Source organism: Asterias amurensis, chromosome 5 (genome assembly GCF_032118995.1).
Source record: "Asterias amurensis chromosome 5, ASM3211899v1".
Classification (NCBI taxonomy): domain Eukaryota; kingdom Metazoa; phylum Echinodermata; class Asteroidea; order Forcipulatida; family Asteriidae; genus Asterias; species Asterias amurensis.
In genome coordinates, this window is record NC_092652.1 from 14,328,723 (window position 1) to 14,341,033 (window position 12,311).

The 12,311-nt window shown below is 39.3% G+C and overlaps 1 protein-coding gene across 4 annotated transcripts in view; it reads right to left on the minus strand.

Moving 5' to 3' along the window:
- Positions 1-12,311, minus strand: part of LOC139937316 (transcription factor 4-like) — a 143,415-nt gene that overhangs the window by 52,226 nt on the left and 78,878 nt on the right. For 3 of the 4 annotated variants that reach the window (XM_071932420.1, XM_071932419.1, XM_071932422.1), the window contains 3 exons: positions 9,710-9,848; positions 3,535-3,575; positions 2,408-2,510 (listed from right to left, as the gene is read on the minus strand). In XM_071932420.1, coding sequence (XP_071788521.1) covers positions 2,408-2,510; positions 3,535-3,575; positions 9,710-9,848 — 283 coding nt within the window. The remainder of the gene's footprint in view (positions 1-2,407; positions 2,511-3,534; positions 3,576-9,709; positions 9,849-12,311) is intronic. The other variant, XM_071932421.1, reaches the window with a different exon arrangement.

Here is a 12,311-nt window from a genome sequence, read left to right on the forward strand (position 1 = left end):
TCATCTAGCCATTGGGAAATAAGCAGTTAGCTTGGTAGGATTCAAACCCATAACCTTGTGATTGCAAGTCCTGCAGTCTAACCACTTGACTACAATGACATGATATCCAGACAGGGCAAATTCAGGTCGAGTAGAGACCAAAGTCCACATACACACAATAATTTCTAGCAAAATGAACGCTTCATTGGGTGACTACAAAACAATCGGTGCTTCTTTTATTAAGGATCCAGCAAGTACATGTTGACATTTACAAGTTGTGTTCAACAGCTGTTTGCAATCCTTCTTTCGTTATTGTAGTCAACTTAATACAACTATCAATTGTAAGACGCACTACAGGACCCCCAGGGAGGGTGCGCCATTGTCCATATGCGAGTCGGATTTGCGTGTCCAATACCCACCCTGGGTCAAAAAATTGACACACTTGTTGCAGATTTGGACGGTCCTCCAAACGATTTTTTTTTATTACCAATCACGGAAAACGACGCACCACGGACGGACATAACCGACGCACATAAAATCTCTTGTGAACGACGCATTTGAATACCAAATAATTCAACCTTATACCTACCAGTTTCGCAGTTTTGCAAGTGCATGCATTAAAGCAAGGCGCTGGGGACGAACAAAGTGCATGCACGAGTTGAGGTGTTCGAGGTTATATCGCTTGATTTTCGAGACGAGCGGTTCCCAGCGCACTAGCTATTAAAATGCACAGAAAACAGAGAGGCCCGAAAACCCACAGTCAAAGCACAACGCGCACGTATGTACACGATGGTGCGCAATCTTCAAATTCCTCGATACACAATTGGAACTGCCTATTCTGCATAGCGAAAGTTATAAATTGCGCACAAAATTGTTGCGCAAATTTGTTGATTGCGCTCGACAAATGAGCGACAGCGGATGCGTGTTTTACTGCAAAATAAACAATCGCAATCACGATCGCGGTCACATTTGATCGAGCAAATATCAACAGATGAGTTTTGTCGTAAGAGAGACCTCACAGACTGTGGCATTGAAAGGTTGGAATATCTGCAAATACCAACATCATACGAAGGTGGGGAGGGGTAGGTGGCTTCATTATTTGATTTTCCACCAAATAAACAAAAACATGTTGAAATGGACATCGACGGAACATGACGTACCTTGACGCACCTCTTAAAGATTTTTTGACTGACCACTATTGGATTTTGACGTACCCACCGTCACTTTTTTGAGAGTAAAGACGCAGACTTGCAAACCCTAGCCGGGGGTCCTACGTGCGTCTTACAATTGATAGGTGTATAAACTAAATCCAAATGTCTCTTAAGAGAAAATTTCCTCTTAAAATAAAAATTCCAACTTGCAGGACCTTATTGGATATCATGAGTGACTTTAATACTCCATTGAAAATGCTACATAAAGGAGCATTAATAATAATATTAAGACCTCAACATGCATCAAACATTTGCTTTAATAAAGAATTGGTTTCAAAGGCTGCCAATACTACATATAATTACTCTTATGAAGTACAAGTTCCATCATTCCTGATTGGAGTTTGTTAGCTGTTGAAGCCAGTGGAACCTCTTTAAAAGCAGCTTAACCTGACAGTGAAATGACCAGCAGACTAGCAGTTTGATTTATGCTATAACCAGATATAATCTTAAGTTGAACTGATGTAAGGCATTACTACACCGGTGTCATCTTCTAATGCAGATCCGGCTACATGTATGAGCGATGTTAACCAAAGCATGAACTTTTAAAGTGTGTCTTTGCTAGTGGAAAACAATGGTCCAAAGCGACTGTAAACAATGATTTGTTGATAAACAACAAAGACTAACCATGCATACTGCTAGTCTTGATTTAATGAGGTTTGTTGTAGTTGTCATATGGGACTTAATTATTTTGAGATATTTGTGTGATACAGATATCGCTTCTCCTGTAACTTTTGTTGCATTTTTAAGCCTACCATGTACATGTTATAATGCAAAATCAAGAGCCTGCACTTTCAACTCTGACTATTCACGCCACATGTTGGAATGCATCCATACAAAATATGTACATACAGTACAACTTCAAATACATGTACTTGCATATTTCTTTTTGCATTACCAATGTGGGTCAAGACCCACGTACACGTTGACAAGAGGTGTTCTGAGGTGCTCCAGACACCTACAATATCTTTACAAAAACAAAACCTGTTTCGGGCGGTCTCCCGAAACAGGTCTGGAAATAGTGGACATGTAAAGAAAAAATTAAAGACAGTAAGACCCAAAAACCTAAACCATACAAAACTTTAGCAGAAACAAAAGGTTTCTGATAATCAGGAAGGGGTTAGTTACATCTGTAGTAAACCCAGAGAGTAGTCAAGAGAGGGGGTATCTTGATGTAGATTGAAGTGTACATGTAGTATTTATCTGTATGTACTGCTTACCAATGAAGTAATCACTAGGACATATGCCCGGGGGCTTAGGGGAGGGGTAACTAGATGGATCTGCTGAATGATGATACTCATCTTGACCATTGGGTGGATAAACCTACAATTCAAAAAGGAACACAATGACGAATAAATATAAAACACAAACTTGAGGATTTCATCCACTCTTATTCCTGATTGATTCCCATTTATTTAACGACCATCAGAATATATACTAGTGTAGCTTTATTTGGCAATAGATAGTATGTACCTAGAGACTTTACTTTAAAACCCAATCACCTGACTATTCTGCAAGTATATCATATCAGTCCCACCAAAGGCAAGTTACATATTGTATTTCTTGCTCAAAGACTAAAACTGCTTAGTACTCAAGGCTATAAAAATTGGTCCTAAGAAGACAAGATTATTTACTTATCCTATGGCTAAAATGGGATTTCATGGCATGGTTAAATGCAATAAGACAATTAACAAGGGAGATGTTAACTGAGAAGGCTGATGGCTAGTCCTGAGTCATTGCTAAGAATGAAGAGAAGTGTATCAAACAGGCAATAGTAACATCAAGCTGTATGGGAGCAGCTAACATGCCTTAAGCAATTCAATCTCATAACCTCATCTTTCTACTCTTCAATTTAGCAGTGATTAAATTGTGCTTGGCAAATCTACACTGGCAATTCTTTGTCGTTTGCTTGACTTTCTTTGAGGGTACTGATTGTATGGCTGACTACTAGAAAATAGGCCACAGTCCTCTCTGACTGAGAAGTAAGCTACTGGGTCCCATCTGGCACAACAAGGACACTAAGTATTGAAGAGGAATTGGCTTCATTTGTCCCTAATTCATTTTACTCTACAAGAGCTAGAGTGAGTACATTAGTGTCTCAACTACTGAGTGTTCCATTCTACAGAAGACAGGAGTGACTAGGCAATTAAAGTCATGACAACAATCACTACAGATTTTTTCTTTTATAACTGAACAAATAAAACAAAGGTTAGGAATTTGGAAGGCAAAATAATTGTAGTAAACTTAAATGGAGAGCATAACACTTGTTGTTAGCCCATGGATGTCAATTTGACAGTGAATTGGGTGTGGATATGAGATACTTATTGTCATCTATTTGGTTACTTACCGTTAGCCCACTCGAAGGCCCTTTCCTTCTTTTATGTGGTCCTAATGATAAGCAAACAAAATAAAACAACACCTTATTGAATATGTCATTAAATAGTTAACTTATATCTATTAACTATTACTTAATTTAGTTAGAATGTTTACATAAAGATCTTATCCTTCATATTGTCTAACAATGTTCTACAACTTGCAGAACACTTATTCTACACACCTCATATGCTCTAAGAACTATTGAAAGTGTCATGGCATTTTTTGTTTTTGTTGTTGTTAAACCCCATCACGCCTTGTCGGGAGGTTGACTTTATGACATGTTGCTGCTATGTTTCAATGCCAAGAAAGATATTATACAGTGAGTATACCAAGAAAGATATTATACAGTGAGTATTCTTTATCCCCGATGCAAATTTAACATCTCTTACAAGATATTATAAGTTGCCACAAGTTTTCACCAATCACTAGTAATAGCATCCCTTTCTTTATTGTATTTGGGTAGAGTGCCTAAGTATGTAGTGTTTATTGAATCATTGTGTGGATTCAGTGTAGATACATGTAGGCCACATGCAGCTAAACATGTAATTTGGGAGGGAGTTGTAGTCATTTGAGGAAACTTTTTCTCTAAACCACCTCACATCAGTTTTAAAATCTTAAACGTGCCTCTGTGCGGTATTATTTGTCAGAACCTTCTGGACTTGTGTAAGTAATTTTGGTGTTTAGATTATCGTTGCCGCACCAAAACCTCCATCAAATGTTAATAGTAATAATTACAATAACGAACAAGTTCCGGAGAAAGTTGCAAGGACCGACCAGGTCAAGATCCTCTGGGACTTTCACATTCAGACTGATCATGTAATAGAACATAGGCGTCCGGATGTTGTAGTCTTAGAGAAGACAAAGAAGATGTGTCATCTTGTAGACACAGCAGTGCCGGGAGGTTTAAGGGTAACTTCGAAGGAGATGGATAAGATCCAAAAGTACCAAGACCTGACCAGAGAACTTTGTAAGAGTTGGCAGGTGAAATTAAAAGTAGTACCTTTAGTGATTGGAGTGCTTGGCACCATTCCAAAAGCACTGGAAACACATATTCAACTTAATTCAATTAACCTTTATTGGATCCCCAAAAGGGTCATTCAAATTCTAGCATAAATTTGTACAGACGAAGTAGGGACAAATGTGAGCAAAGAGCTGTTGCAGAAGGCAGGACTTTTTGGGAACAGTGAGGAACCAAAGTCGAGAAGTTACCAGCACAAAGGAAATGTGATCTTTCTTTTGCACGCTGTGAATGATGACAAGATGAAAAATAATAATAGTAAAAAACTTACAACAATAAAACGGCTTTAATAAAGTGCCCTTGACCCCAAAAGGGTCCTGCAGCGTTTTACAGAGGTTACAAGAAGAAAAAATACTGAACACTTTAACAATGATAAAGTGTCAGTCCTAATTGATATGACACAGGCAGATTGCGAAACTTTAAAGGGCAAATTAAAGGAAATCCATAAAATCCAGTAACACTAAAAGTATGTATTGACGTGACACACAGGATAGGCCCAATCCATAGATGTATGCCATGGATGATGATTGGTCATGGTGCATGTATCTTGGAATCTCAGACTTGTCTTTAGCAAATACAGTAATAACTTATGGCGGCAGCTTAATCCATCTCTCATACACCTTAATGGTGCATAAAAAGTCTGGAATTGGGATGAGACAGCACTACACACCAAGTGAGCACCTCACACCACACAGCACGAACCACACACCACACACTAAACACTCCGCATCACATACCATGTACCACACCCTGCACTACACACCAAGTGAGCACCTCACACCACACAGCACGAACCACACACCACACACTAAACACTCCGCATCACATACCATGTACCACACCCTGCACTACACACCAAGTGAGCACCTCACACCACACAGCACGAACCACACACCACACACTAAACACGCCGCATCACATACCATGTACCACACCCCGCACTACACACCAAGTGAGCACCTCACACCACACAGTACGCACCACACCTTATACAATAAACACGCCGCATCACATACCATGTACCACACCCCGCACTACACACCAAGTGAGCAACGTACACCACACAGCACACACCATACACTAAACACTCCGCATAACATACATTGTACCACACCCCGCACTACACACAAAGTGAGCACCTCACACCACACAGCCATACCACACCTTATACACTAAACACTCCGCATCACATACCATGTACCACACCCCGCACTACACACCAAGTGAGCACCTCACACCACACACTGGGTGCTATGGTCTCCCTTTTGAAACCAAATCAAACAAGTTAAGGAAGATTCCTCCTTATAAGTTAATTTCACGGAAGTCTTTCAATTTTTAGTCAATGACATTTTAGTTTATGAACTGAATACCCTAAGGTGTAGTACTGTATTCATACCTTCCTGTGTTCTGGACAAATCACTTGGCTAGGAATCAAACCCACCACTTCTCGGATCGCTACATGGGCACAAATGTCTTAAATTACATTTGTCTGTCATCAAATGACTTATGTACAAAACACCATTGGTGAATTAATTTGTACATACATATTATATACGTATATCCAGGCTAAAAAGGTAAGCGTCAGTCGACTGACAAACTGGGTACATATTATGAACAACCTCTTACGCAACTGTAAGTTGGGCTTGATTGATTAACAAACATTCATAAATACCCCCGACAGTTTCGCTACTCCTATTGGTTGAGAGCGCGTCACGTGGTGTTGTTTAAACGGCTGATAAAGACACAGCTAGAGCTGTTTAAGGCCAGCTGGCTTCGCGTGTTGGGCGCGCAAGCTCATGTACTCCAACATAACTTTCGCGGGACGCAATTCATAGCTATTAGTAACATCGCGTTATGTGTGTGTAGCTATTAGTAACATCGTGTTATGTGTGTGCACGCGCGCTAACGTCCGTCGATATATCGAAAATACTCAAAAACTCGATATTTTTTTGACATCGAAATCGCCGATGTCACTTTTATAATCATATCGTAATATCGGATTTTCGATATATCGAAAATTTCGATGTTTTGAAAATTTCGATGTTCCTAAATGATATCGAAAATACCAAAAGAGTGTCCGATTATTTAAAATAAATCTTCCCATTGCACATGTGATCAAAATCAATGCGTCTTCACCCCGCAAAAACTTCCCCGAATCAACAAGACAAAACAAAACAAGGAAGAAAACAATCTTACGTTATACAGTAAAATAATCTTTCTATCAATCCAAGGTATCGTAATGGCGTCATTTTGGTCAAATAAAGCCTACACGTTGTGTTGTTTTCGGTAAACAAGCTAACATTTCTGAGGAACTATATGCTTTGCAGACCACGCTGTCGGCGGCTATTGCGTGCGTACCAGCGAAGACTATGCTGCTGTACGGTTTAAGCGTGCACACCAGCGTGTATGGTTATTGCAATTCGGGGGGAAAACCCGTTTGCCCAAGCATGCACAGACACGTGCAGTCTTTTGTCAAGGCGGTAACGCGTGATGCACTGCGTTATTTCGACAATAGAGGGCGTTCTAGCATTCAATGTTTCTTGCCTTTGTTATAGAATGCAAAGTAAAAAGACTACGAGCCTTTATTGGAGACTATGTGACTGCATGCTGCGTGCGTTGTATATTGTGATCGGGGAGTGGTTTTGCGGGACTTTCAGGTGATTTTTTTTCGATGATTATCTCAACCATTTTCAACCGTAAACACTGACCGTAAAGGTAGTCCACGCGCCCGTCGGACAACTTGATTGACACTTCTACGTCAATGCATCGGCAACTGACACCTTAATGTCGGCGAGTCACGCAACTCACAAAGGCTCTGTGTCATTTTGAGACGGCCAATCATGGCCAATCAAGAATCGAGAATTGTGGTGAGCGTTCACCAATTGGCCGAGCCAGCGGTAGCGGCGATCATACTTTGTTGTAAAACCAGAAATAATCGGGGCGCGGGACTACGCAATTTGAAATTTTTGAACTACAAACAAGTTCGGGGATCAGACAAAAACAGGTTTAAATGTAACCCTATTAAACTGTCAGTCTACGGTATATATATTTCTACTCTCCATGAGTATACCAAGTGCTGTTTTTAGGCTTCATCTTGCGCGCGGGAAATACTCGATATATCGAGTATACTCGATATTAAATTTTCGATATCGGTTATGGGAAAAAAACGATATCGACGGACGTTAACGCGCGCGTATTCACACCACCACCAGACCCACACAAAACATTTTGACAACAGATTTTGAAAATTTGAAAAGCTTCGTGTGTTGGGCGCGCAAGCTAATGTACGCCAATTTAAATTACGCGGAATGCAATTGACATAGCTATTATTAACAGCGCGTAAAATGTTAGTACATGTGCATGTACACACCGGCCATCGCGCAAAAAACAATTTTACCAAAGTTTTTGAAAATTTGCAAATTTCTAAAAAATTCGCAAATGAAACAGAGTCAATGTCTGTGGTTTATACCTGTTAAATTATGTCGCTTTTAACATAAGGGCATTTATGAAAGGGAATAAAAGAGTAGTGACTCGTTCTTAAACGGCCGTTTAAAACCTTGCAGGGTCATGGCCGTGCGATTATCACACGGCCACGACCCTGCCGGTTTTAACGGCCGTTTAAGAACTCGTCGCCTACTCTTTTTTTCCTTTAATCAAACAACTCTACAACATTATGGATTACAGGATTGGAGAAATGAGCTGTTCAAGAAATTAACATTTTCAAACCCGAAGTCAAGCTGCATCTCTGTTCACAATACTGATAAAAAAAAAAAATGTAGGCCTATTCCAATCAGTAAAATAAATTCAATTCAATTCATTAATTTTCTTTGATTTTTCCCCCTTTTTTGGGGGGGGGGGGGACACAATCACAAAAAACAATGATAAAAATTTAGGGCACCAAGGCAATTGTCAAAACTTGAGGGCATGAAGGCAATCATGAAAAGTTGCGAAGGGCACTACGGCAATTTGAAAAAACAAAACACTACTCAGAGTTGCCAGTAAAAAATAGTTCTTCAAATTTGTCCATTTCAATCGACGATTGTTCATTATATACCCAATGATCATGCACTAACTAACCCACTGAAAAAGAAAGCATGAATATAACTCAACAAAATACACAAAATAAAGAACAAATCTTACACTACACAATAAAATGATATTTTTGTTCATGCGGAATCAGACTATTGGTCACGCACGTTGTGTAGTTTTTCATAGAGACGTTAACATTCCCACAAAACTGCTTCATTTAGACACGATCAACAGCTCCCCATTACTCATAACCAAGTCAGTTTTTATGGTACAAATTATTTTGAGTAATTACCAATCGTGTCCACTGCCTTTAAAGGTATAATGTAAACATAGCAATTCTCAATCTCAACATTCTTTGAAGTCAAAAGTCATCAGCTACTCTTATGTCCAATTGTCAAGTACGTTCTGAACTATATAATGTAATGTTTGGCTCTTTCTCATGGACCTTTTGATTTGTAGATGGTGGTTGACATTTCTTGGTAAGGATGGCGGCTTCCCAATTTAATTTATTCATACAAATAAAATAGAAACTATGATGACATTAAAAAATATATCAGAAAGAAAAACAGAAGACAGAAAATAGAAATACAGAAAACTCCAGGAACAACAGCTTGATTTGTTTATGTTTTAAATCACACAGTGAAGCATTGGATTCAAACAGTTTAAAAAGCAGTCATAGCATTATTGTGTGTGTTTTTTTTGTTATATTATCTTTTTATTTATACCACAAGTAATAAAAAACAAATTTTATTTTTATTTTTCATATTTGGGGAAGAGCAGGGAGCATTTTTTTTTTGATGGGGGAAATTGTTCACATGTTGCTGGGAAAACAGTTTTGCACAATTTCTACCCCAAGGTGACATGTATGTAGGATCAGAAACTTTGATCCTAAATTTAAATTTTTGCCACAGCGTGAGCTGAATTGATCTTTAAAAACTTTAAAAACTTGTATCAATACAATTCAATTGTATTAATACAATACTTTTAACATAATACATGAATGCTGAACCATTTATTGATGCTGAATCTTATCACAAATGTCATAACAGAAACTCTAGGTTTATCATCTTTACAATGTTTAATAACTTTCCAAACTTACCTCCATAACTGGGATGTTCAGGCACATGTGGTCTGCGTCTGTGGTGAGGGCCATAGTAATAAGGAGCGCCTGATTTAGCATGGGGTGAAAGAGAACTACCACTTGTCGCCATATCACTGGTTAGAGCTGGCATTCCACTCTGAAATCAAATAACATAATAAATATAAAGTTTTTATTTCAATGAGAAGAATAAACCATAAAAAAGTACAACTGTGTAGAATACTGCCAAACCCAGGACAGAAGTAATGCACTGAGGTCCACATGCACTGAGGTCCACATGCACTGAGGTCCACATGCACTGAGGTCCACATGTACCGAGGTTCACATGTACCGAGGTCCACATGTACCGAGGTCCACATGCAGCGAGGTCCACATGCACCGAGGTCCACATGTATTGAGGTCCACATGTATTGAGGTTCACATGTACCGAGGTTCACATGTACCGATGTTCACATGTACCTAGGTCCACATGCACCGAGGTCCACATGTATTGAGGTTCACATGTACCGAGGTTCACATGTACCGAGGTTCACATGTACCGAGGTCCACATGTACCGAGGTCCACATGCACCGAGGTCCACATGCACCGAGGTCCACATGTATAGAGGTCCACATGTACCGAGGTTCATATGTACCGAGGTTCACATGTACCGAGGTTCACATGTACCGATGTTCACATGTACCGATGTTCACATGTACCGAGGTCCACATGCACCGAGGTTCACATGTACCGAGGTCCACATGTACTGAGGTCCACATGCACCGAGGTCCACATGCACCGAGGTCCACATGCACCGAGGTCCACATGCACCACGGTCCACATGTATTGAGGTCCACATGTACCGAGGTCCACATGTACCGAGGTCCACATGTATTGAGGTCCACATGTACCGAGGTCCACATGTATTGAGGTCCACATGTACTAAGGTCCACATGTATTGAGGTTCACATGCACCGAGGCCCACATGTACCGAGATCCAATATGTATTGAGGTCCACATGTACCGAGTTCCACATGTTCTGACATCAAGATACTTTGAATGTTTTTTTTTTTAGGAAGAAACAGTTTTTTTCACATTTTTGTTTTAAAAACACTTGAGCTTATCATAATCTGAATAATTTAATATCATAATATGTTTGGCTTGCCTTCAAGCTCCACTCAAAGTTGCCCTACCTATTCCTAGGCAAAGTACATGTATATAACAAACATGTCCAAACGAGTGAGGCTTAGGTTCCCAGGCAAAATCATGATATACATACGTATGGACATGTTTTGTATTGTACATATACTTTGCATAGGAATAAGCAAGCAGGGCAACGTTGAGTGTAGCTTGAAGGCAAGCCAAAAATATTATATCTCAATTTTTTTTTTATATTGTGGAGAAAACTTATGGGGGTAAATTTCCTCTGAAACTGATCTCCAGATCACGTGATCCACAAGGTCAAATCCAAGGTCAAAGTAAAGGTGAAAAGGTTACTAAACCTAAACATGTTCCTACAAAAAAAAAGTAATGACAGATTTGGAAAGCTTAACTGTACATGCAATTTCCTTTAAAAAGACACAAATTTAAACCAATTTGACCCAATTGTTACCGATGTATGGTGGTTTGAATATCGGCGGATGAAATCACAGAGAAAGAGCATGCCATTGCACGAAAACCATTTGTCGAAGAGAGCTGAAATTTGAGCTTATTCAGCCAAATTTGAGTAAATTTGAAGAGGGTAAGGTTTAAAATTGTGTTTGTTTGGGTTTTTTTTTTTTGGGGGGGGGGGGAGGGGGGAGGGAGTGATTTGACACGGAATGGCCCCTTACAGAGGTGCTGAAGTTTTTGAGAAATGACTAAAACAATGTCACGAAAATATATGCAGTTTTAGCATGTTAAAACGTAGTAACGGTACATGTATGTTAATGGTATAATACCAACTGGTTAATAAGTTTTTACATACTCATTTTTGAAAAACAACAGCACCTCAGTAAAGGCCCGGTCCCAACTGCAGCGACAACGAGAACGATAACGACGCAAAGAGAACGCATTCCTTTGGTTGGATGAGCGTGTGCACATTCCGCGTGGAGCAATTCAACCAATAGAATGCAATCTCTTTGCGTCATGATCGTTATCGCTTTCGTTATCGCTGCAGTGTGACTCGGCCTTCAGTAATATTTTAAGGGAAGTTTTCTACTATCATTCTCTTCAAACTGTGTAAGCTATGTAAATCTGTGGACATTTTGAAAAAAGTACCCAAATCCTTAATCCAGAAAGCACTAAAATATTAGTTTTGAACAAGACTATAACAAGATATGATTTGAATAAACCTTTTGGAGTACTGGTAGTAGTTCAAGGTTTAGTAAAGATTCAAATTGTTGTTTTAAAGGGAAGCAATTGTAGATCCTACGGCTTCAAAATTAATATGTGTATTGCAACATTTTACTTTAGATAAAATGGTGAAAAACAGATGAATTCAAAGGTTTAACAAGTAAAGAATGATTGTGTGCAGAGCAATGCAATACAAGCTACATGTAGTTGAGAAAAGAATCCTTGTTTAATTACAGGCCTAACAGGTAGCCTGGGTACAAGATGGTACAAGTACTGGCTGTCTCAATA